This window comes from Trachurus trachurus (assembly GCF_905171665.1).
Source record: "Trachurus trachurus genome assembly, chromosome: 3".
Lineage (NCBI taxonomy): Eukaryota > Metazoa > Chordata > Actinopteri > Carangiformes > Carangidae > Trachurus > Trachurus trachurus.
This window is the reverse complement of record NC_139893.1, coordinates 14,946,919-14,971,719: the sequence shown is the minus strand read 5'-3', so window position 1 is coordinate 14,971,719 and position 24,801 is coordinate 14,946,919. Positions and strand designations below refer to the sequence as shown.

At 42.5% G+C, this 24,801-nt stretch overlaps 2 protein-coding genes across 3 annotated transcripts; one reads left to right on the top strand and one right to left on the bottom strand.

Moving 5' to 3' along the window:
- Positions 1-12,036: 12,036 nt before the first annotated feature.
- ppm1g (protein phosphatase, Mg2+/Mn2+ dependent, 1G) lies at positions 12,037-22,131 on the bottom strand. Of its 2 annotated transcripts, none has more exons than XM_083997883.1 (14): positions 21,969-22,131; positions 21,495-21,635; positions 20,606-20,675; positions 20,230-20,315; positions 19,558-19,687; positions 19,230-19,341; positions 18,534-18,742; positions 18,115-18,296; positions 17,884-18,015; positions 16,859-16,961; positions 16,373-16,504; positions 16,160-16,289; positions 14,928-15,027; positions 12,037-13,697 (listed from the first exon to the last, which is right to left on the bottom strand). In XM_083997883.1, exons 2-14 carry the CDS (start codon positions 21,603-21,605, stop codon positions 13,500-13,502), a joined length of 1,695 nt encoding a protein of 564 aa, XP_083854009.1. In that variant the 5' UTR covers positions 21,606-21,635; positions 21,969-22,131; the 3' UTR covers positions 12,037-13,499. The 2 variants fall into 2 exon arrangements, with proteins under 2 accessions (XP_083854009.1, XP_083854010.1); XM_083997884.1 differs by having other exon boundaries at positions 18,130-18,296.
- A 521-nt stretch (positions 22,132-22,652) lies between these two features.
- On the top strand, positions 22,653-24,392 carry mis12 (MIS12 kinetochore complex component; the record flags this gene model as incomplete). The annotated part of the gene is made up of 2 exons (XM_083998772.1): positions 22,653-23,075; positions 24,073-24,392. 2 exons carry the CDS (start codon positions 22,653-22,655, stop codon positions 24,340-24,342), a joined length of 693 nt encoding a protein of 230 aa, XP_083854898.1. The 3' UTR covers positions 24,343-24,392.
- Positions 24,393-24,801: the final 409 nt, after the last annotated feature.

Here is a 24,801-nt window from a genome sequence, read left to right as displayed (position 1 = left end):
TCACCCTGTTTGTTTTTCTGTACTTTCCTGGTAAACATGCTCTCTCCTTCCCAGTCTCTCTTTCTCTCATCTTCCTCCACCACTGTCCGTTAGGCTGAAATGTACAAGGCTTAGCTACTTGTTACAGGTTGACAAGTTAGCAGTGTGAATGTCACCCATTTATGATCTTCCTATTATAATGAATCTAGGGGAAACAGTATGTGACTGCCAGATTTCCAGGGATGGACAGAGTAGGCCTACTCGACCCCAGTACTTGAGTAAGAGTACAAATACTACTGGTCAAAATTTACTCCGTTACAAGTAAAAGTAGCTCAGTCGACATGTTACTCGAGTAAGAGTAAAAAAGTACTTGCTTTTAAAGGTACTTAAGTATCCAATATAGTATGGGGCGGTGCGTGGCGCAGTGGTTAGGACGGCCACCCCGTGTAGAGGCTATAGTCCTCAACGCAGGCGGCCCCGGTTCGAATCCCGCATCGGGCAGCCCTATCCTGCATGTCGTTCCCCCTCACCCTGCCTCCCCCTTTCCTGTCCATCTCTACTGATCTATCAAATAAAGGCATAAAAGCCAAAAAAAAAGTATAGGCTACTTTAAAAAAGAAAAAAAAAGTATCCAATAGTACATGCTTTTAAATTTACTTTAAGTAAAAGTAAGAGTAAGAGTACATTTCTTATTTTTCACATCAATGAATTACTATAATTTTTTCTAAATTAATTTAAGGACCTTTTAACTCTTGTTTCTGAGAATTAACTCTTTGAAACCACCTGCACTGATGTGCTGCTTTTAGGGGTTAGGGTTTCCTTCTTTGACAAACACAGCTTGTGTCCAATAGGATTTTAGAAAAAAGAAAAAAGAAAAAAAAGAGAGCAGACCTGAAAGTAACGAGTACTTTTAAGCCTTCCTAGAAATTAACTTGAGTAAAAGTAAAAATATTTGTCTTGGAAATGTATTCAAGTAAGAGTAATAAGTACCAAAGAAATCTATTATTCAAGTAAAGTACAAATCCTCTGGATATGTAGCCTACTCAAGAACAGTACTAAGTAAATTTACTCCGTTACTGTCCACCACTGCAGGTTTCTATATACCAGAATCCTTTCACCCTTCCTCCCTGTTTTTTGTTGTACATCTCATGTTGGGATGAGGTGTGTGGATGTTTGTGTGTGTGTGTGTGTGTGTGTGTGTTTGTGCTCTCTTGGCCAATACATGTGTGGTCATGGGTCATCCACGTGTCATGTGGCATTTAGACAGTTGAGAAACAGTGTGACACATACAGTACAGTTCACACCCCCGCAACTCCCTCTTCTCTTCTCCTCTGCACATGCATCTCTCCTCTCTCCTGTGGACTGCTAACAACAGCTGACCACTGCGTTTACATAAGCGCACTGCTGCTGATAACACCACATACTGTACATCACGGTGAAGACACAGTAGGCTACGTGTTCACAGCTTGATCACATCCATGCATAGTGAACAGCACGCCAGTATTTCGATGTGCTAAAAGGAGTGAGTTATAGCGTTAAATCTCTCTTGTGCTGATAATATGGAAAACTCCCCTGTGACTGTACTCGGATCTCTTATTACGTGATTTCATAGCCTATAATAAATTTCACTTATTCAAAATGAGTCCTGTGAGAAACTTTTGGTGAGGATCTTCATTTTGGAGAGGACGGTCGGTCGGTGTCCATTTGTTTCTTGGATAATAACTTTATCTGATTTAATTAGTAAGAGTTTGTGTGGGCTTTACTGGAAAAAGCTCTATAATCTCCTCACACAGCCAGTCTCTCAGTCTGCAGCAGCAGCAGCTGACACCGGAGCCGATTCACCACAGAGATGGGGAAATGTGTTAGATTAAAGCTTCAGTCATCACACCGTGTTAAAATAATGCAGAAAATAAGGTGAAAGATAAAGATTCAGATTATTAGTGCTAATGAACTATTGATATCATGCATGTTTCTTCTTCTTCTTCCATGTCACATTTCCATTAGCTCCCCCTGCTCCTTCAACCTTTTTTAAAATGCATTTTAGGTTTAGCTTTGACAATGGCTGCATTTTTCTTGATAAATTTGACCAAAATCAAGTTCCTCAAAAAAGAAATTAGGGGGCAGAGTCAGTCCAGTTGAGTTTATGATGAAGAATATTTCTCACGAAGGAAACTACTTACTTGACTGTTAAACATGGCATTGACTGAAAGAGACACAGCTGAACCACTAGGGCTCCAGTCTGACCTTGGTTTAATTTTAAACCTGGAGTAATTCATTTTAAACTTTTCACTTTCAGTTTCACTAAACTCTACTTTGAGTGTATCTTAGATTGAATGGGCTTTATGCACAGCACTACTACACCCTGAATTTAAGGCAGCTCCTTTATTTCCTGTCTTACATTATTGGACAAACTGATTAATCCAGGTGTGTCTGACCATTGTGACTACTCAGACACACCTGGATTAATCAGTTTATCCAATAATGTAAAACAGGAAATAAAAGAGTTGCCTTAAGTTCAGGAGGTAGTGGAGCTGTGCATAGAGCCCACTGAACCTTGTTGGTGATATCCAGCCTCAACAATAAAGGCAGGAGAGTGAGAGAACTGTCAATCAAATAGTGTGTGTCTTTCTTGCCCATCATGCGGTCCTCAGAGGCAGTGCAGTCGGCCAACATGAGGCTGTGCATTGGTTTTAAAGGTGAGAGTAAGATTTACAAACAGCTGATGAAAGTGGGTAAAATAACAAGTCGACGCTCTCTCTCATGGCCGAGGAGCACAGGTGTGAGTGATTACACTAACGACCACTCTGGCCAGTGACGCAGTGAGTCTGCAACGGGGCAAAAGCACAAAGCACAAAGCAGGACCTGAATCACCCACATAAAATGCACCCATCATCAACTTTATTAATTACACCTGTGCTTTTTCCACCACCAGCCCTTGTAGTTGTGTTAATGATGTCCAGAGGTTGGAGGACGACATCACACAATGACAGGATGGCTCATCGTAAAGCCAGGCGTCATTTATCATGATAATACAGGCTACATTAAGTCCTGCATTGTTTTTACGACCTTATAAACTAAAACCTTCAAGGAATTTGACCTAAAAAAAACAAAAAAAACCTTAATTACACAGTTTTGACACCATTACACTACTCTGCTCATTTCACTGAGGAGGATGGTTGGTGGCAGCTGAGCCAGTCCAGCTTCTTTGAAACCTAATATACGACTTCAGTGAGTGACCCGACTGTGGAAGAAAGCCCCGTCCTCACAACTTAAAACACTCCTGGTTACACACACCGACCCACATATTAGTGATACCTGGAAAAAAGTTGTGTTTAATATCATCCCACCGAGTGATGGACAAGTTGACTCGTAAAACCAAGACTGATGGAGGATGCAGAGAGTGAACATGAATCTAATTACACACTGAATACACACTAAACAAATAGAAAAGACACTGAGCAAACTGTGATATAGCGCACACTCTGAACACACACACACACACACACACACACACACACACACACACGCAAATAGACACTTCTGGGAAACGGAGATTAGTAACTGATATTGAGAGGTGGGAGACAGCAGCCTCCCTCTGTGGCCTCTTAAACCAGATGTAACCAGCTGGCACACACACACACACACACACACACACACACACACACACACACACACACACACACACACACACACACACACACACACACACACACACACACACACACACACACACACACACACACACACACACACACACACACGCACACACACACACACACACACACACACACACACACAGAGAGTTCCCAGTCAGCAGGCTCGTGGCCAGAACTTTTGTCCTTTTCTCGACTGGGTGAGTCGGCACATAATGGCGTGAGACTCAGAGAGAGAGAGAGAGAGGGAGAGAGGGAGGGTTTCGTCTTTTTAGGAGTTCAAAGACACTTCTTCTTCAATGCATCTCTGTAGCCAGTGAATCTCAGTTCCTTGAAGGTCTTTAACTGTTCAGCTTGTATTAACTTCAACTTGTGTCACAGCTCAGGTCGGCTGCTTGGATACAACTTCTGAACCTTTTACTTTTAAAACTATACAGACACAGAAAGAAAACCAAGTGAATGTCGTACAAAAAAACCAACCAGAAACAAAAGTCTGTCTGAAATGCAGGGAAAGTGAGAGCAGTGTTGAAAACAGGACGACATGTATGGGTTTGATTGTGTGTTGTAAGAGACAGAGGTGAGTATGTGTTTGTTTACGTAAACTGGATCAGTCAGTGGGGGAGAGAGGGGGAGGTTGAACAAGTAACGGAGTCAAGTTGTCTGTTCAAAAACCGTTGGACTGTTTGTAAAAGTACGCTCCCTTTACTAAAGAGGAGCTACTGCAGTGCCCACAATCGGTACATTGATTCGGTAATGTGCTGGAAATTCTCTCTGAAAATAAAGATATTGAGGGATTTTCTGAGGGTGAGTTTCTCAGATGAATTAGCAGCATCGCTGTATGAATTAGAGATTCAATCTGTCGTCCACATTCGTGAAGATCAAAATATAAACAACTATTTTCCATCCATGATCTAAAGGCGCTGAATCCTAAAGGCTTTGGTGATCATCTGACTTCTTCTGCCCCACAGCACAACCACGAGCCGCCTGCACATCTGTAACTCTCAGTGAAATCTCTCATTTCACTGTTTGCCTGAATTGACTCGAAACATGAAATTCGAGATATTCTACATTTAATTTAATGCAAATTTATGAGTGTTACACCAGATAAAATAGACAAATACTGTTAGTTACAGGTGTCTCTGACGTTCAGGAAGTTGTTTGAACTTCCCTTTCATTATCACACCTCTCCTGTTTTCATAGTCTCATCATTCCCAATCATAACACATTCAGAAAACATAGGATAAGTAATTTTTTGATGTAATCATAATAAGTCATGTGTTTTAGATGTGTGTTCATATGGTCAAGTTGTGCTGCATACAGTATGGACCACAGAGCTGCTGCTGCTGTTACTAATGTGGAGGTTTTCAGCCCAGTCACATGATGATACAGCTGTGGGCAGAGGCAAGTTTTTTTTTTCAATCACAAGATCTTTCAAGAATGCTCAAAGATATCTATTTCCAGTGACAAAATACTTATTTATTCATTTATTTATTTGTTTTTACGTCACCAAAGTCAATGTGGTAAGGTGAGCTCTTGTTGCAGTGTTTTATACGTTTTGAGATCATGTCCCACAGTGGACAAAGCTTTGGTTTAACACTGGATTACGGCAGGAAGAAACGGTCCATCGTGCAATAATACATGTGACAACTGAACAACAGCTCTTTCACTGACAGAGCGCAGACATGTAGGTGACAGGAAGCACTATCTCTGTCCATAACAATGCCTCGCACGCTCTCAGGCGGGACATCAAATGTCCTCACAGTGTCAAATTAAATAGTACCCAGCATATGCATCCAGATGTAATAGTAAACAAGACTACTAACTACTACTAACTCTGCTGTATTCAGGACATTTCAGGACACTAGGACAGTTACTGCAGATTATAAAGAGAAAGTATATTTTCAGGGGGGGAAATGGAGAATAGAAACTGGCGTCTGTTTTTTCTCTGCGACCCTGTGACCTACTCCATGACTAACCAAATAAAGGAGATAGAGAAACATGGATGAGAGAGAAAATCCAAGACAGGATCATGTGTCAACAAGATTAAAAGAATGGCAGGAAAGAAAACACCAGCGACACTTAAAGAGAAAAAGGAAAGAAGTGTGACAGACCAGACGATTATTTCGATTTTTTTCCTCCTTCAGTCAAAACTAACATTAAACTGACATGACACATCGCGCTTTAAAGTGAACTCCATCTTCTTAGTGTGACATTCTCACCTCTTATACAGACTTCAATGTGCCACTGAAAAGCGTTATTTTAGTCATCATGTAAGAGACTTTACATCTGAGTCAGAGTCCACTTATTTACGGTTCACAGCTCAATATCTTCTCCTGTTATACTTTGTTAAAACGTGGTTAAACACACTGCTGTCAACTCAGTCCTCACTGTGGGAGTGTGAGTTGTTTTTTTGCACACATTAGAGCACTTTGACACTTTAAATGTGTCATTGTTGTGACCTCTCATGACTCCAAGTTGAACCACAAAACACACATGGTTTTATACTCATAAAATAGATTTTAGGTGGATTCCTATCACTTTAAAATCCACTAAGCTGAGCTTGGACACTGAAAGCATCATTTTAAAAGGCGCATATTCCTTATGTAACACAGCTTCAAAAAACTTGTCAACATTTGACTGCTCAAAAAAAAAAACTGATGACAATTTAAAATAGCAACAGCATCTATTTCTGTTACTGCTACTGTACTGATGGCAGGAGAGATCACACAGTACTGTGACTTACTGTTGAAGTGAGGGAGAGGAATTTAGGGAAAATGAAGATGAAGGAAAAATGGACAAAACGGAGAGGGAGAGGAGAGATAACGATCCATTCTTGTGGGAAAAAAGAGCAAGTACGTAGAATAAACACAGACAGTGTAGTGTAGTGTGTTGGGCAGAGCCAGAGAGGAGGTGAATGTGTCGCTGTGAAAGAATGAAAGTAGAGAGAGGGCGAAAAAAAACTGTCGGTGATGTAAGAGCAACAGTATGTCCGCTGATCAGACAGCTGCTTGTTTCCACTTTCCTCTTATCTCTAACCGCACCCTGTGAGTGTGTGTGTGTGAGTGTGCATGCGTGTGTGTGTGTGCATGTGTGTGTTTGTGTGTGTGTGTGTGTGTGTGTGTGTGTGTGTGTGTGTGTGCAGGTGTGTTTGTGGATGATCAGGTGTGAGTGTATATTTCAGGTCTAGGAATGTGCTGCCCTGATGAACCCTGTTGTTGTTTATATTTAGTGAGATGCAGACTCTTCTCCAGTTCACTTTATATTATTATCATGTACAGTAGGGCTATCACATTTCCACCGGGGTGGGTGTCGGCGTGGTGGTGGTACAGTGTTCAGCACCATCACCTTGCAGCAGCCCCAGACCCTGGAGGTTTTGTGGGTCTTTCCAGCTTCCTCTGACGGACCAGAGACGTGCACATTAGGAAAATGGGTGACTTTTAAAGAGCAAATCATGCAAATCACGATTTAGGAAATTCCTGTGTAATTACTGTGTTAATTCTGTGTAATAACAAATGCACAAGGCCACATTGTCTCCCGCCCTCTGAGGGGGACTGGGGCATTACACACTTGTCTGTCCAACTGGATGATGTGTTGTGTTGAGATATACAGTAACTGAAATGTTCAGCTCCTCATTACAGCAAATACTTTTCACATCTATTCTTTAGATTAATATATTTTAGCAATACAAGAGACATGATTGGGATTCAAACTGTCACTCTCCATCTCCTCTGACTCTCCACGTAGCTGAAACCTGCAATCTTTGTGTTTTGTTTTTTATATTTTTTAAAACAACTCTCATTGGTAATATTTGTCCCACAATGTCCCATATAAAAATTGTCTTTGTCCCACATTTGTTTTTTGGGATAGGGGTCACCCTGTGAGTCGTCTATAGCTGACGACATCATGCTGATTCACGGTGTAGCCTCTGAAGTCAAATCTCAGGTTAAACTTTGCTTTGATTCTGCCTCTGAGAAGGGAGACAAAATAAAGAAATGGCAGCATTTCTTAACCACGGACATGTGACGACTTTGTCATGTCACAGTTCAAAAGCAAGAATTGAAAAATAAATGCATAATACAGTAACACTTAGTTAAAGCAGAAGTAAGCGATCCGGTCGTTTTGGCTAATGCTGCGTTCCAGGCAGGCTTTTGAAACCGTAAATTACAGCTTCAAGTCACAACTTACGACTTTGTAGCGTTCCAGGCAACCCACTCGTGTTTTTCCGACCTGTTTTACCTGTGAAAGTCACTATAACGGCCACTCGTAACTTCCGACCCGTGAACTAGATCGAACTGGTACCACTTCACAGGTCGGAAAAACACGAGTTATGAGTTTCCTTGAACGCACCATAACAGTCCTCGTCCCTACGTCGCCACATTCACGGCGTTCCTTGGCTGCACACACAGCCCTGCATGCCGTTCTCTCTCCTCATTGGATAAAAACTGTAGGATACGATAAATGTTTTCTCTTCGGCTCAGAGCAGAGCAGGGGGACTGAGAGACCCGTGTTTCGGTCCAAACACTCTATGTAAGTGATTGCTGTCGGAAGATATAACTATTTAAGACTTATATTAACACAAATATATCACTCACTTCTGCTTTAATAAGTAAAATATTTCTTAAAGAAAAAGCATTTTCAATTTCTTCAATAACAAGTAATGGCAAAACTATGTAACCTGAATCATTAAAATTGAGAAAAAATGTCTGAAAAGGGATAAATGTTTATACATATACTGTATGTATAGCTGAAGCAGGACAGAATAATCATAACGTTGATAGTCTCCCAAAGTGAGGTGAGGCTAAAAGCTACATGGTGGGATACAGGAAGAGGAAAAGAGAGACTGAGACACGACAAAGTGATCAGGAAACAGAGAGGACAGATCAGAGGACAGAGGAGGGAAGGGGGTAGGAAGTGGAGTGAAGAGGAGGAAGGAAGTTGGAGTGGGTGTCAGAGTAAAAATGGCAAGCAGGGCACAAGAGAGGTGAAAAGGAGAAGAGGGAAAGAAAGAAAGAAGGATGTGGGGAATTTCCCTGTTTTCCTATAACAACAACTATCAGGTTATCTAAGATGCTTAACCTGATGCTGATGAAGCAAACACACACACACACACACGCACACGCACACGCACACGCACACACACACACACACACACACACACACACACACACACACACACACACACACACACACACACACACACACACACACACACACACACACACACACACACACACACACACACACACACACACACACACACACGAAGATGCCACAGTCAGCTGTTCTTCTGCTGGCAGGATGTTTCAGCATGTCAGATCCAGAAACATCCTCTCTGTGTGTGTGTGTGTGTGTGTGTGTGTGTGTGTGTGTGTGTGTGTGTGTGTGTGTGTGTTGTGTACAGGTGCGTTTGTCTGGTCCTCAATTCTTCAAAACCTGAAGTGTGTATGTCTGGATTTAGAGGTTTTTGACGTGTGGTTATGACGATGATTTGGTTTACGTGAGTGAAATCCATCATGTCCTGACGAGTGACCTCTTTTCTCGTTAACACAACGATGGCTGCAACGACTCACAATCAGGAAACGTTGACCTGTGGCAGAGAAACACACACCAATAGTCCATCGATGACAGAATATCATAACAACATCAACATCTGTGTCTAAACCTGCCTCCTGTCTTTCTCTATCATGTCTTTTATTACAACTACCATTGCTGCTGCTGCTATGATAACATTAGTTAGAGGAATGCAGTGTGGAGGTATGCAACTCTGCAAAAGACCTTGTAATAAACTATTTCTGTTCTCAGCCCGTATTTAAACAGACATTGTGTGACCACAGGAGTGTGTGTGCGTGTGTATGTGTGGGACTTTGCTGAACCCTCTGCAATGTGAGGGCAACGGAGCCAGTGCAGTTTTCGGGGCAAGAGGCACAGGATATCAAAAAAGACTGTGCGAGTCGTGATGAATGCTCACTGTGTCTAACTACAACCTGCTATTGTGGTCTAGCTTTCTATATAAGACCTGCTGGCTAGACGACACACACACACACACACACACACACACACACACACACACACACACACACACACACACACACACACACACACACACACACACACACACACACACACACAGTTCTATATGTACTATTGCAGTCTGGTTGGACTCCTGTGGTTCTACTCCGCTGCCATTCGTCAAGTTTAAGAGACTGGAGACAGAAGCAACTCCCCCCCAACACAAACAGCTGGACAAGGCCACTATTGAGCTACATAGTAGTGGCCTTTTAGAAACATTTTTTTTTCATATAGTTACTGCAGTGAAAAATCTGCCAGGAACAGCTTCCGTAGTATTTCAGAAATATGCAAACATAACGTCCATGAAAATCTAAATGTTGTAGGTCATAAATGTGGCTTCCTCTGCCTCAGATAGTAATCTGACCTCAAACAGAACAGAGTAGTTTTATTCATGATAATCATAAGTCCAAGGACAAAACAGTCGTGTTCACACACACACAGACGCACGGTGAGTTTTGGCCTTTTATTTCTGTCTCTTTGAGCACGAAAACCAACGGTCGGTCTGACAAACTTTGCTCATACTTAACTGTGTCCACACACACACACTGAAACCACTAATCTACACTATGAGAACAAAAAACATCCTGCCTGTTAAAGACAGACAGAAAATGTGTGTATTCTGGTGTGTGTGTGTGTGTCTGTGATGACATTTTTAGATTCCAAGGACAGTGTGTGTTTCCTCTCGTGCTTTCTATTGTTCCTGCAGCAGCAGTGATCCTCGGGGAACAGACAGAGCAGCCACCAGGACCGCGGAGCAGCGGCCAATGGCGGGGCAGGACAGAGAGGCCCCCGGGGCTGATGGGAGCTAAGGTCTGTCCTCTTTTACTTTGCGGGTTTCCATGGAGATTTAAAGTATAACTAAGTCATTACCTCTTCATGGGATGCATTGTGATCATCTGCCATGAAGGGCAAACGGCTTTTCACAATACTAAAAGACAACAGGAGGAGTTTGGACTGTTGTACTGTCCAGTCTGGTTGAAGGTGTGAGAGTCCACTGACGGCACCGTGGTCGGGATCAGACCCTCCGGACCCTTTAAGACACATGACAGACAACATCTCCCTGCTTTTGGGATCATGATAACACAATAGATCAGAAGCTCAGTGAAGCGGCCACAAGCATTTCTGCTGCCATCTACAGGAACATCTGTGGTGGCTGCATCACTTGGTTGGAGATGTCTCAACAGCTCTGCTCAGTGATTGCTCTGCAAATGTCAAACAGCACAGCGCCACCGTGAGGTTCACATGATGAGTGGCGTTGAGTGAAATAATTTCACAGTTACTAAATGCATGGTCCATAAATATCTCTCCAGCTTCCTCCCACTGTCCAAAGACATGCAGACCAAGACGTGGTGACATGTCCAGGGTGTACACATGTCATATGCGATTAGCTGCAGTGCCCCCATGGCTGAATGCATGGTCCTTTAATTTGGTTCATGGTCCATGTCCATTCCCCCAGGTCCAGACTGAACTTGGTAAGTCTGCCTTTTGCTATGATGCAGCTGCCTCCTAGAATGATCTTCAACTCCTCTATCCTATGGACATTACAAAAACATAATCTCAAACCTCCCCACCAGTCTGTTTTTAATTCTTAAATTTTACGTTTTGCAATTGTGTCTCATCCTAATTAGGCATATGGTTTATTATTTGCGATTTGTCCTAATTGTGCATATGCTCTTATACATGCTTTTGATTTGAATTGTGATCTCATCGCAAATGCCTCAATGTCCTTTTCGAGAATAAAGGTTTGAATGAATTTGCTATAACATTTAATAATAAGCTCCCAGTCTCCCTGACTTTTCATCTATTTCTAATATTAAAAAAAAAGGACAGGAGCTTATGTTTAAACCTGTGATTAGCCAGATTCCTCTGATTTTCAAAAAATAAAAGCACCCGTTTGTATGTATAAAGTGAAGAACACCTCCCAATGGAAAGAGACCCTCAGAAACATGAGTGTTTCTTCCATCAGAGGTGTTCAGTGTTTGTGGAGATGTCTTTTGTTGAACAGATGAACATCACCAGAATGACTTGCTGTGTGGCCCCTCAAGTCAAATCAAATTTCAGCTTTGATTTGCAACATATTTTGCCCTTGAAAAAAGTGAGAAAAGTAGCAGGCAGTATTTCTTAACCACGAACATGGATGTGACATTACAAAAGTCACAATGGAAAAATGCATTACTTAACACAACTTTTTTTTTTTTAGGGAAAAATACCTGAGAAATGTTTTGGTCACTTGAGTTTCACAATGAAAGACTTCTCAGACCTTTGTGAATAAAAGCTGACATTGTGGTGGTTGTTTTTAAAGAAACACACAGGAATACCGTTTATCTCCTTATTTAAAAAAATGTATTGTATGTACTTACATACTGGTGTCAAAAGAGTATGCACCAAAATGTCACATTGACTCACAATTACAAAGAAAAAGCCTTTTCTTTTTCTTCAATTACAAGTATTGAAAAAACTATGTACAGAAAAAAGGGCATGGTGACGAGATAGATCACTAGAAACAAACTTACAGTCACACAAGATGGTTTTAAACAAGGTTGCTGCAAGTAAAGAAAATAATCCTCTAAACAGTTACATTGTCTTGGTGCTCTGAACTTCAAATTGTATTTCCACTCAAAAGAAATTACCTTGTGCATCCTCTCCACAGTCCAGTGTCGGGGCGTTTTTTCAGGGTGTGCTCACAAAAAGGTTTTTTTTTTCTCTCTTTTAAAAACTGCCAGAGGACTGATTCATCAAAAATGAAAAATATGACAATCTGAGTGGAAATACTTTTTAAATAAAACACATGGTCAAGAGATAAAGACCTTTCAATGGAGACCTGGGGGACAGACAGGGAAAGTAAACGGGATGGAGGAAGATAAGAAGTCCTGAAGACGAGCTGCACGTGGATTGCCAGTCCAGGGCTTCGATCAACACCTCCGTCTGGGTGGACATACAGCAAGAGACACGCGTTGCTTGCCTCCGTTTCCCTGCTATCATCTCCTAAAGATGAAAAGTACACTCGTTCCCAAAACCCTGGCATCTTTTCAGAATCTGGAAATTTACAGATGTTTATCAAGACAAGACACAAAGCAGGAATTAAAAGAAAGGCAGGATCATGGTGAAGTATTTAGGGGGGGGTGTTGGGACTAACAAGACTAAAAAAAAAAAAACATCCTCACTTCTCAATGGCTGCTATTGAGAAAAAAAAAGGCAAAGTAGAGGGACTGGAGTAGTACCCTTATATCATTCAGGTCCTCTCTGTTGAAGTATGACTTTAACAGACACAAGAGAGGAGTCTGAAACAGGGCGTCAACACATTCAGTGCAACACTAGACTAGCATCCGCAGTCTCACGGCATCATAAAGGTTCAGTCTGGTCGACCAATGACGGTTGAATCCTGTCATTCAAGATGTGTTTCCTGATGTTACCTTTACGCAATGCCAAGTTGGGACAGTCACAGATACAAGTAGAGTGATGAGCATGCCAGTGAGTGTTGAGTCTACCTGCTCTGAATTTTTAAAAAGTTTAACCGTTACCAGCTTCTTTCCAATGAGACCAAACAAAACAAAAACAAAAAAAAAACAACTGGAGGGGCAGTTAAAGTGAGAATCCACCTTAAACAGAGGTCAAAAACTATACCGATGACCACAGATCAGTTGATCTTTGAGCATATGTATAGCATTTACATTTTCTGTCTGAGGGCGAACTGATGTTTGTGAGGTAAGGAATTAATTTTGAACAGAACGCGTCTCTGGGCGAATCTGGGGTAGACTGGGACCTGCTGCTCCCCCTGCGACAGTTTCTCTTTTTCCTTTAGTCACTTTTAGCCTTTTTGCTGTTTCCGTTCTCCTCTGGCTCGCCCCCCTCCGCCTCTTCCGGGTGCTTCCTCTTCTTTGTGTCGTCCGACTGAGACGAGGACAGGTGTGGCCGGAGGGTGATGATGATGCAGGTCATGTTATCACACCCTGTCCCGTCTCCAGATGTGTCGGGAGCCAAGCAGTGGTCCACCAGCTGTGAGGAGGGAGCACATGGGAGTTGGGATTAAAAAAGGCAGCAAACTGTGGAAAATGTCTGGGAGTGAACTTGACTTAAAGCAGAAGTGAGTGATATATTTGTGTTAATATAAGTCTTAAATAGTTATATCTTCCGACAGCAATCACTTACATAGAGTGTTTAGACTGAAACACGGGTCTCTCAGTCCCTCTGCTCTGCTCTGAGCCGAAGAGAAAACATTTATCGTATCCTACAGTTTTTATCCAATGAGGAGAGAGAACGGCATGCAGGGCTGTGTGTGCAGCCAAGGAACGCCGTGAATGTGGTGACGTAGCGACGAGGACTGTTATGGTGCGTTCAATGAAACTCGTATTTTTCCGACCGTGAAGTGGTACCAGTTCGATCTGGTACGAGTTCACCGGTCGGAAGTTACGAGTGGCCGTTATAGTGACTTTCACCGGTAAAACAGGTCGGAAAAACACGAGTGGGTTGCCTGGAACGCTACAAAGTCGTAAGTTGTGACTTGAAGCTGTAATTTACGATTTCAAAAGCCTGCCTGGAACGCAGCATTAGCGAAAACGACCGGATCACTCACTTCTGCTTTAAGCTACAAGACAGATGACGCAGTGATTACACATTATTGTAAAGTGACTAATACTTTGGAAAGGACCAAGCTTTCAGTCTTTGAAACTGCCCCGTGCCACTCGCAGAAAAGAAAATGGGAACAGGGAATGGGAGAGGATAACCACACACCGAACACGCTTCTACAACAGCTTTTTCCCTGCCACAGTGAGACTCATAGCAAATGCAAAATACTTTGCAAAACTGTTACACCACGGACATCTCTGACACTTTTGCATTTTAAATGGACCTTACATACATTTAAATTTCTGTGTATATAATATATTTTGGCAGCTTTTTCTGTGTGTTTTATTAATTTCTTAAATGTCATTTATCTATGTTAGTTATTGATGTTTTCTTTGTCTTTTTTGCCTTGACTAATTCCTTTAAAATTCTTTTAAAACTTCTTAACTCTTTTTACTCAGTCTGGCTCCTGGGGGACTCCGCACAAAAATTCATATTGTACCCAGGTTGTCTGTGCAGAAAATGGCAAAATAAAGTTCTTGAATCTATAATCGAGATATAGATCATTTCTTTCTGGGGTCACTGAATGTAAACTACACTACGTTAGTTTTGGTGTGTTCTGATTCTTGTGCTCTGGATCCAGCTGCAGTTTCAGTGTCTCACCTCTTCCACTATAGACGAGAGGGGTCTGGCCTGGCCACTCTGGTCTGGTTTGATCCTCTCAGAGATAAAGTCCACAACCTCCTGACTGCTTAACACATTCCTGCACACACACACGGAGACACAGGTTATCAAGAGTGATAAATCAAAGAGGAAAAAAAACACAACTTCAAGCTTATAAAGTGTCAAATGTCAGTGATCAGTGATTTCCCAAGATTAAGACAATTAAGAGCTGAAAACATTTGATTAAATTCTTGTGAAACTGTCCATCAAATAATATAAATAATGTCAAATGGGAAGTGAAGAGATTGAAGAATAGCTCTGCTTTTGGTAAAGCAAGTACCAAACAACAAGAAGTTCAACCTGATAAACAGGGAAACTTTGATGCTGATCACCTAAAAGCTAGTGTTAATTTCGCTAACGAAAACTATGACGAAATATATTCATCAACAACCTTTTTTTTCACTGACGAAGACGAGACAATGACAAGATGGCACCGTCGTCATGCCACTGTGACGATTACCAACATGCAATATTGTTGACGAAAAAAGACAGCACTGCCCTTACAGGTGACGCACATGCAGACGTCCGTGTAGGAGTTTATCGTCTGACCTTCCTTCACGGGGACTGCACTGCTCAACTGGCACATACTTTGGGCTAAGAAGCCGACCCTTATAATTTTTTGCTGTGAAATATGAGTGAAGGCACACGTGGAAGTCTGCACGTGTCGACACACCCCCATGAGTTGACGACATAAGGAGATAATTAAAAAATTAATTACTATTGACTATTAATTGGTCAAAGTTCTTGTAACGGTTTAACAGATAATGTGCATCCCTACTATGCTGTTGAGAACGACATGCCATGTTGAGATGTGTAATTTAATCAGTCAGTGGCTCAAATATAAATTAGCAAATCAGTACATCTTCCATGTCAGGATGCATATATCAGCAGTTTTCATTGTTTGTTTCATTGTAGTTGTTTTCTTTGACTAATACAAGACTAAAATGCTTAGACTTTTAGTCGACTAAAACTTGACTGAATAAAAACAGGATGGGGTAGACTAAATATGACCAAAACTAACAAGGACATTTGATAGCTGCCAAAATTAACACTACTAAAAGCAGCTTGATTGTTTCAAATATCAAAACTACCTGCAGTTACAGTAGCCGTCTGTGTGAAAAAGAACTTATGATTCCCTTTGTAAAATGAAATGCGAGGCCACCGTTACTCACCAGATGCCGTCACAGGCGATGACCATGAAGTCGTTGTCGTCATTTAGCGTCAGAACTTTGACGTCCGGCATCGCAGAGATCATCTGCTCCTCTGGGGGCAGAGCCTTGTTCCTCTTATAGAAGTGGTCGCCTGAGATAAACAAACGACATTAGTTTTATTCATGCTGCTTATCTCGGGACTCATCTAAAGATCGTGCATGGGTTTGGTTGTACCAATGGCCCTGGAGAGGTTCAGTCCACCGTTGACCCGTCCGTCCATGGTCACTTTTCCTCCGGCGTTTTTGATGCGAGCTAGCTCCACCTCGTCCTCTGGCTTGTGGTCGTATGACATGTCCACAGCTTTGCCTATGGCAACGCAACAAAGAATTTCATATAATGCAACAGCTTTCATTGAAATATACGACACTACAAATGAAAAACCCAAACACTGGGATTAAATAGAGAGAAAAATGAGGCCTTCAGGATAAAAACAAACAAACTACATATAAGGTAAGGGGACAGAGAAGAGGAGTTCTGTGCACCATAATATACTGTATCAACCTGATGGGGCTGTAAAAATAGCAGGAAAAGCAAACATACAATGATGTGACTTGATTGCAACAGGGCTCACAGACTCCAACTGAAGTTCTTAAATCGTATTTAATATACATGTCACAACAGCACATGCATCACAAAAGGTAAACAATGTTTCGGACTTACCGCGTTCAGACACCACGCAGCGAGAGTCTCCAGCGTTGGCCACGATCAGCTGCTTCCCTCGGATCAGAGCCACGACAGCTGTGGTGCCGCTGTCCGAGCCAGGCTGTTAAAATGTGACAACATTGTTTAAATTTCACGACGGCTTCCACCAACAAAATAAATCAAAGCTTGAAGGCATTTTTCAGCCAATTAAAAAAAAGGGCAGCCATTAAAACCTCTTCTATTTACATAAACTCATCACAAGTCATTACGTTTGGCTTCTGCAGCTGTGCAGCTGTCCAACTCGTTGGAGAACCGTTTGTTGGATTCATAGCTTGCAATTACAACTGTGCTCTTGAAAAGGCCAACGACGAACAGCGACTGCTCACTCGGCCAATCTGTGGCACTGAAAAGAAACATTTCTGGTCGTTTCTTTTATCCCCATGGGGAAACAAAATAATGGTTCATAATGACTAATGAACATTTGCATAATAACGTCTAATTTATGACAAGTCTGTTCAAGCACTTGCAAATGATGAGTGGATAATAATAATAACTTTGTGTTCGCTATGAATTTCTTGCATCAGGAATAATGTTCAGTGTTCAGAGCCAAGACTGCAGCGATGAATCGACAGCCTTGAGAACAGAAAGTGTGATTAATCACCGTATTGGGGAGGGAGGTAACGCACACCAACAGTTCATTTGGGAGATGCTAATCACTGAAAGTGTAAACTGAAAATAAATAAGTCTAGCACACTCTTGGCTCCGTATGTAAGAATCTTTTAATATGAAAATGACGTTTCGGTACCGGATTAACTGCAGAACATTGGTTTGTTCTTCCCCCCCTCGAGCTGACATGGCCACTAAATGACTGGAATGACCATTACATAAATATTTTTGAACAACTCTCTACAATCCAGCGCTTAACTCAGCTAATCAATTATAGATATTCAGCACAAAAAAAACAAACATGCAACATCTGACTGTGCAATGAGGCCTAATACGTTGACTGTACTACATGTAGTTGGTGTTTATACTGTACACACCTCCTCCTTGCCATCCATTCCAGGTAGACACATTTCCTCCTCTTCTTCATCCTCTGAGTCTTCCTCTCCTTCCTCTGTATCCTCCTCTTCTTCCATCTCACTGCTGTCCCCCTCTTCCTCTTCACTGCCATCCTAATAAAAAACAAAACAAACAACAGTTATTACATTGTTTTTCAAAGACACTGAGCTTTCACAGTCATGGATAAATCTGTTTTGCTCTCCTGCTCTCACCTCCTCATCACTGACCTCCTCTTCTTCTCCCTCCTCAGACTCCTCGCTGTCATCGAAGAACCTGGACTTTGAATCTCCGGCAGCCTTGGAGGACAAGGAGGAGCAGGAAGGACCAGCGTCTCCCTCTGCCTTGCCGGCCTTTTCTTCTCCGTTGGAGCTTCCCGACTCTCCACAGTCCGCTGCTGTCAGGGACAAGAGGAGCAAACAAGAGGGAGAGAAGAAAAAGAAGAGAAGGACCAATAAGGAGAGGGTATTTAGTAGGTGCTCAAATTTTGTGAAGTCACAAGTTCCACACCATCATCATTCATCCATCCATGATCGTTTTATTTTCACTCATTGTTTCCATATTGTAGAACTACATTAATGTAACTCTTTCCATCTCATGTGTTAGCAGAAACAAACGAGTCCCAGCTCTGTACCTGCACCGGCGCTGCCTTCACCTCCTCCTATTCTCCGACAGGCTCTCAGCTTAGACCCACACGCTGCCGCTCCTTCGGTGCCCTTCACCTTCCCGTTGCTCTCCTCCTCCACCTCCCCATTCACTCCCTCTTTCTTCGGTCCTTCCCCACCTTCTTTTTTGTCTCCTGAGGCCTCAGCGTGTTGGCAGGCAGCTTTCTTAGCAGCTGCACTAAGAACAAAAAACAAATAGAAAATAAAGGGGTCAAAAACCTGAGTGTTAAAATTTGAACGGCTGTTGTTTGACATGTCGATCCCATCATGAAAAATGACAGAGTCCCAGCAAAGACAGGCGTCTGGTGTGATGGATATGGACGATTTTCACAAAATTCAAACATACATTATCACATGCAATCAACAAAATGACCAAAAGCTTTAAATAAAAAGGGTGTGGTTTGGCTTTCTCATCACTTCCTTTAAGTTATATGATTCTGGTTACAAAAGGTTGGCGTAACAGGATGTTAAACAATGAGATGATCAATGGAATATAAAACATTTTTTCACCTCACAGGTTGGACTTACACAAGATGCACTTTCACTGCAAAAGTAACATTTTCAGGAAAATGATAAAGCCATTTTATTAGATGTTTGTCTTCAAGTAGTTCTAGTTTGTCTCCCTGTGAGAAAAAAAAATATTGGACAAGAGTTTGCTGATCTACCTGAGGGCAGAAGCATGTTTGACAGCATTGCGGTTCTGGCCGTAGCGCACCAGCAGCTCCTCTATGGTCATTGTAGCCTCCTCGTGGAGCAAAGCTGCCTCCTCTGTTTCCACTGGAAGAAAAACACAAACATGGAGTTATTCCGAAGTTGGGCCTCTTTATTTGAAACTGCAGTTCTTGATCCACTTCAGTGACGTTTTCTTGTTGTTTCCTCTGTGGTATGAGGTCATTATTAGTGTTTATAAGAATGCTTTGCAGTGTTCCCTCTACGATTTTTGTAAGATGTGGCAGCAGGACCCTAACCCTAAAGGTTATTGTGTCTACTCACAGTCATCCTCCTCTGCCACCTTTTCAGCAGGTGGCTCCTCCGTGGGTCGTCCAGCAATCTGCACCAGCTCTTTGATGACATCTTCTGTGGTCATTCTGGTGTCGATGGCCAAGAAGGCGTCCTCCAGTGCCTGGAAACCACATGCGAAAAGGTGTTCTCAGCAAAAGTCACAAGTGTCACAATGCAATACTGGGTTTAAAAGTGATAACAATCATGTTGGAGATCATATCAAAGTACAACTGCAACAATTAATCGAACAATTATCGATTATTGAATTAATCGTCAACTATTTTGACAGTCGAATAATCGGTTTGAGTAGTTTTTGAAGGGAAAAAAAAAGTCAAAATTCTCTGATTTCAGCTTCTTAAATGAGAATATTTCTGGTTTCTTTGTTACTTTACGACAATATACTGAGTATCTCTAGGGTTTGTGTACAAAACAAGACATTTGAGGACATAATTTTGTGGTTTGGAAAACACTGATTGATATTTTTCAACATTTTATTGACCAAACAACTAATCGATTAATCGTTTAAATAATCGATAATGAAAATAATCGTAAGTTGCAGCCCTACATCAAAGAGAGCTCAGAGTGATAAAGTGACATAATCCTCTGCTCTGTCAGAGTAGTTGAAGATGAGTAGGCCAGATTGTGGCTTCCACGGTGTTTCACCTTTTGCAGTTTGCCATCTTTGTAGGTCTTCTGCTCCTTGATGATGTCAGGAAGGTACTTTGAACAGTACAGAGCCACCTCTTCACCTAAACGGGAACAGCAGGTAATATAAATTCTCAGGGTAGGTGTGTAGTATTCAGAGAGGTGTATAAACAAACTATAAAGTGAGGAGAGACTTCACAAATATGGGTGTGTTGTGCTCCTAAAATAAAAAAGGAACAAACATTTCCGTCTCTGCGTGGCGTTTGTGTGGGCAGTACGTGTTGTACACCATCAACGTTAGGAACGGTGTTTAGCAAACAAATGCTGTAAATGGTGCAATATATACTGCACTAACTATAAATAGAGGACTCCTTTTGTAAAGTGTGTATGTTACCTCCATGTCCGTCATACACAGCAAACATGGCAGTCTCCTCATCAAAGTCTAGGATACAATTGTGAGCATCCTGTGGTGCAAAAAAGAAACAGAAAAATATGCATATTAAAATACAGACAGCATTTACCAATTGGTACAGTAGCACAGAAATCAAAGTCCCTCTTCTGGTGAGAAGAGAGAACCTGTATATTCAGGAAAAGCAAGTGGGAGGGGATAAGATGAGAGAAATAATACATCCATCCAATAACTGTCATACAATATAAATACATATACTGGGCAAATAACTTTGGCAAACATCAACGTTTCTGCTCTCTAGCTGCAGAAAAGCCTTGTGTCATCATTACTGCACACACGGATGTTCACGTCTTTGGATTTGATTACTGGCATGCAATCACTTGACAACCAATTTAACCATTGTTTTACTGGTGGTATCTGATTAGAAATACATCTACTCAACACATGTGATTTGTTTCCTCAAAGGTGGTTTAATAAAATTAGATAGAGGGCAGTGTTGTTGTTTTTTTTCCAAATGCTGCCAGCTGCAGTGAAGGACTATTTTCACAAGTGAAGAGACAAGAATCTCAGAGCAGACAACAATTACAGGCTCTTGACTGCTGTGAGGAAGTGATTACAATGTAACTCAGCATGCAAGGAGCAGCCCTGTGGTTGAATTGTGGATTTCAAGTCATCGCTGCAGCTGATGCTGGTTTGGTCGGACTCTCAGTGTAACTCTGGAGACTCAATCACCGCCTACAATCAAACAGACGCCTATTACGCCTCATCCAACCATTTATAACTCTAAACTCCTTTTTTTTTTTTCCTCGCAGGGTTCAGGACACAGAGCGGCAACATGGCTCATCTTTGATCCGGCCCCTCATTTTCCGCTCACCTCCATGGAAACACGCCAGCCCTGCATGGCAGAGATGCCGTAGCTCATGTTGGTGTTGCCGCCATCGGAAGAGGTCTTGGTCGTGTTAGGCTGCGACAGATAAGCCCCCATGGTTGTGTCGGTTTCTATGGCTTTTTACACCTGGAGAAAAAGGGACGACACGGTGGAAACATCACATTTTTTATAGCTTCACACGAAGACACACGTACAAGCTAAAACACTGGTGGTGCGTTACTTCGGCTGCGTTCATCATGTCTGGCTAGTTACGGTTGCTAGCTAGCTAACGCTAGCGTCACCACAACAAAAAAAAAGTATACGTATCAGCGGCTAGCTAACATCCCCGAGCTAACAGCAGCAAACCCGGCTAAACTTCGAGCCTTTAGTAACCTCTGCCCCCCCCTCCCCTCCCCAACCGGGCAAAACGGCCGCGCAGTTGCACAAACAGCACACGCTCGCCGCCCACAGTGGGTTTACCTATAGTGGTGGAGTAAGGATGAACTTGTAAACGGGGTCCCGAAGAGAGAGATTCACATATGAATGACCACACGTGTGGAAGAAGGAGCCGCTATCAACACAGACCAGGCGAGGAAAAAGGCAGCAGCCGAGGAGGAAGTTAGCGCGCCCGCGCCTGCGCACTTCGTCGCGACGAGGAGGCGTGCCCGAGGCGTGCGTCTGACGTCAGAGCGTCAACGGTTTTTAAACGAGCGGCGGAGAGGGAACGTTCTGAAAAACAGACGAGGCCCAACGGAAAAACAAACAAAAATACTCAGGTATTTTACTTATAAAACAGATCGTGACGAAATTAACATTATGTAGAATCACATGAAGCCACTGCCAATGATTATTATTGTTATTAGATATTTATTCAACACGGATGTCCCAGCATGAACTCCTCAACACATTTCTATAACTGTTGACAGATCTATCCTACTTTAATTCTAATTTTAGTGCGGTAACATATATTAGAAGACGTAGTTGAATCAGAGTAGGTCATTATTTTTACTCTATTGTGTCATTTATTATTGATCAATATTGTTTATTCGTCCTGGAGCTGTGGAGTCGGACTCTCTCCATACCAGGAGGTGGCGCTAACGCTGCGTCTGGTTACGTCCATTACGTCACAAGAGGAGGTGGAAGAAGAAACGTCAGAGATTCAACATGGCGCGGGAAACCCGGGAAGAAAACGAAATGGATGTAGTTGAACAGGGCGACGCAGGGATGGACAGTCCACCTCCGTCGACGTTAAAGCTGTACGAGGCGCAGTTTTTCGGTTTTACGCCGCAGACCTGCATGTTGCGGGTCTACAGCGCTTTCCAGGACTGTCTGTGCGACATTTTACCCGTCGTGGAGAAGGTGTGTGTGCGGCAGCTGAGTAAAGGCGGGGCGGCGGACGGAGCCGACGAGCTGCTGCGGGCTCGGGCCAGAGAGTGCAGCCAGAAGCTGCAACACTTTCTGGAAGAGCGGTTCAAGCAGCTGGCGGAGCGGATGGAGGCCCTGCTGATGGACCGCTGCTTCACCGTGCCGCCAAACGTCCTGCTGCCCGACGACCAGTCACACAGGAACTGCCCACAAGACTTACAGGTGGGTGGGAGAGGAAGAGAGGGGGCTGTCGTCCACTGGGACAGGCTACTGTTCAATTCATGTATTTAAATGCTCCCATGTTGTCTTTAAACCAGGAGTCTTCAACGTTTTTCAGGCCAAGGACCCCCAAACTGATGGAGAGATAGAGCAGGGACCCTGCCCCACTGTATACAATTGTGTTTTTAAACATACAGTACCATGTTATTGTGCATGATTCAATACTAAACTGTTCATATAATACACAGGATCATATTCAAGTTTTATTTTAAACTTGTACAGTGAGTAGGGTGGTCGTACTGTTTATAAACAGACCTGTAAATGATACCAAGGCCATGGCCAATATCAACAATGTCTGTCAATTGCATGGTAATCATGCAGACAAGCTATTCAAATGGAAGTTTTTATTTCAAATATGAATGGAAACTCTCCTATTGTCATAATCCCTGTAGTAGGGGTAGGTTCATTACCTTTAATTATCGGTGCATGTTGTTTTGAGATCTGCAGGGGAAAGACGTGAGCTGCTCAATGTACACAATGGAGGTGAACAGTACAGGTCCTCATCAAACTCATCACACCATCCAGCAACTCAAAAACGGTCTCATGGAGAAGTTGTGACCTGCACATTCACCACCCTATGAAATAATAATGTATAAAAATTATGTAACATTACGACACGACATATATGAAGTTACCACCCTCATGTATAAACAAGTCTGAACATTACATTATATTACGGTTTATACCCTGTTTATACCCCACATGGATGTAAAAACCTACCCCATAATTACTATATTGTGCTGTACATTGGTTTTGCAACTAATTTTGTTAAGTTAATCTGCAGGTGGCTCTTACAATACACCACCCTGTTTGTATCTGGTGTTAACTTATTGTTAATATTAATTTGATTGTGTACAGTTTTCTCACGTCTGCACAGTTTGTCATGGAGAACAGTGCAGTAGTAATGTATCTGTGTGTGATTTGACTGTCCCCCGGCCAGGAGGTGCTGAGGCTGGAGTCGTCCATGGCCGACCTCCGGAGTGCGTATGAAGCAGAGGTTTGTGCCAGACAGGCTCTGCTCGCCGAACTGGAGGAGCAGAAGGAGGTGCAGAAGCAGCTGGATGGGGTGCTGGCGTGGGTCAGCGAGCTGCAGGCCGCCTGGGTGAAAGAAGGTAACGGCAACTTCCACGAAAGTTTCAGACTGGCGATGGAGTCGGTAAAGAAACTGCAGAAGGCCGTCCGAGAGGTCTACAGCAAAGCGCCTCACTGAACTGACGCTGTGGGAACTCTGCAACAGAGTGAACTCAGACTATCCTCGTGTTTCCAGGAGTGAGTTTTCATCACCAGCCCCCTCCCCCTGGGAGCATTTTGCTTTTAATGCAGTGACAGTGATAAAGAAACAGGAAAGTTGGAGAGAGAGACAGACTGGAGCTGGACGCCACGAGTAGGACTCCAACTGAAGCGTGTGCTTTTATGACTTTATGAAGGTAATGATTTAATCCCAATAAACTTTAGTTACCTAAAGACTCAACAGCAAAATCTGCAAACATGAATTACGCTTAACCATAGTATCTATTCCACAGTAATGCTATGTAAATAATAACAGATTAATGTTTTTCTTTGTCCATTTAACTGATTTATTCGTGATACCTGAGTGCTGTTTGTCACACATAACACCTCCTCATCTTCTTCCCTTCGCTGTGTGGACACGATGTCGGATCTCTGCATT

Excerpts from the sequence above, each read along its gene's own strand:
- ppm1g (XM_083997883.1), bottom strand. The coding sequence starts at position 21,605 with ATGGGGGCTTATCTGTCGCAGCCTAACACGACCAAGACCTCTTCCGAT. Across the intron at positions 20,676-21,494 it reads GCTGGCGTGTTTCCATGGAG|GATGCTCACAATTGTATCCT; the intron begins GTGAGCGGAAAA and ends TTTGCACCACAG. Across the intron at positions 15,028-16,159 it reads ATCGCCTGTGACGGCATCTG|GAATGTGTTAAGCAGTCAGG; the intron begins GTGAGTAACGGT and ends GTGTGTGTGCAG.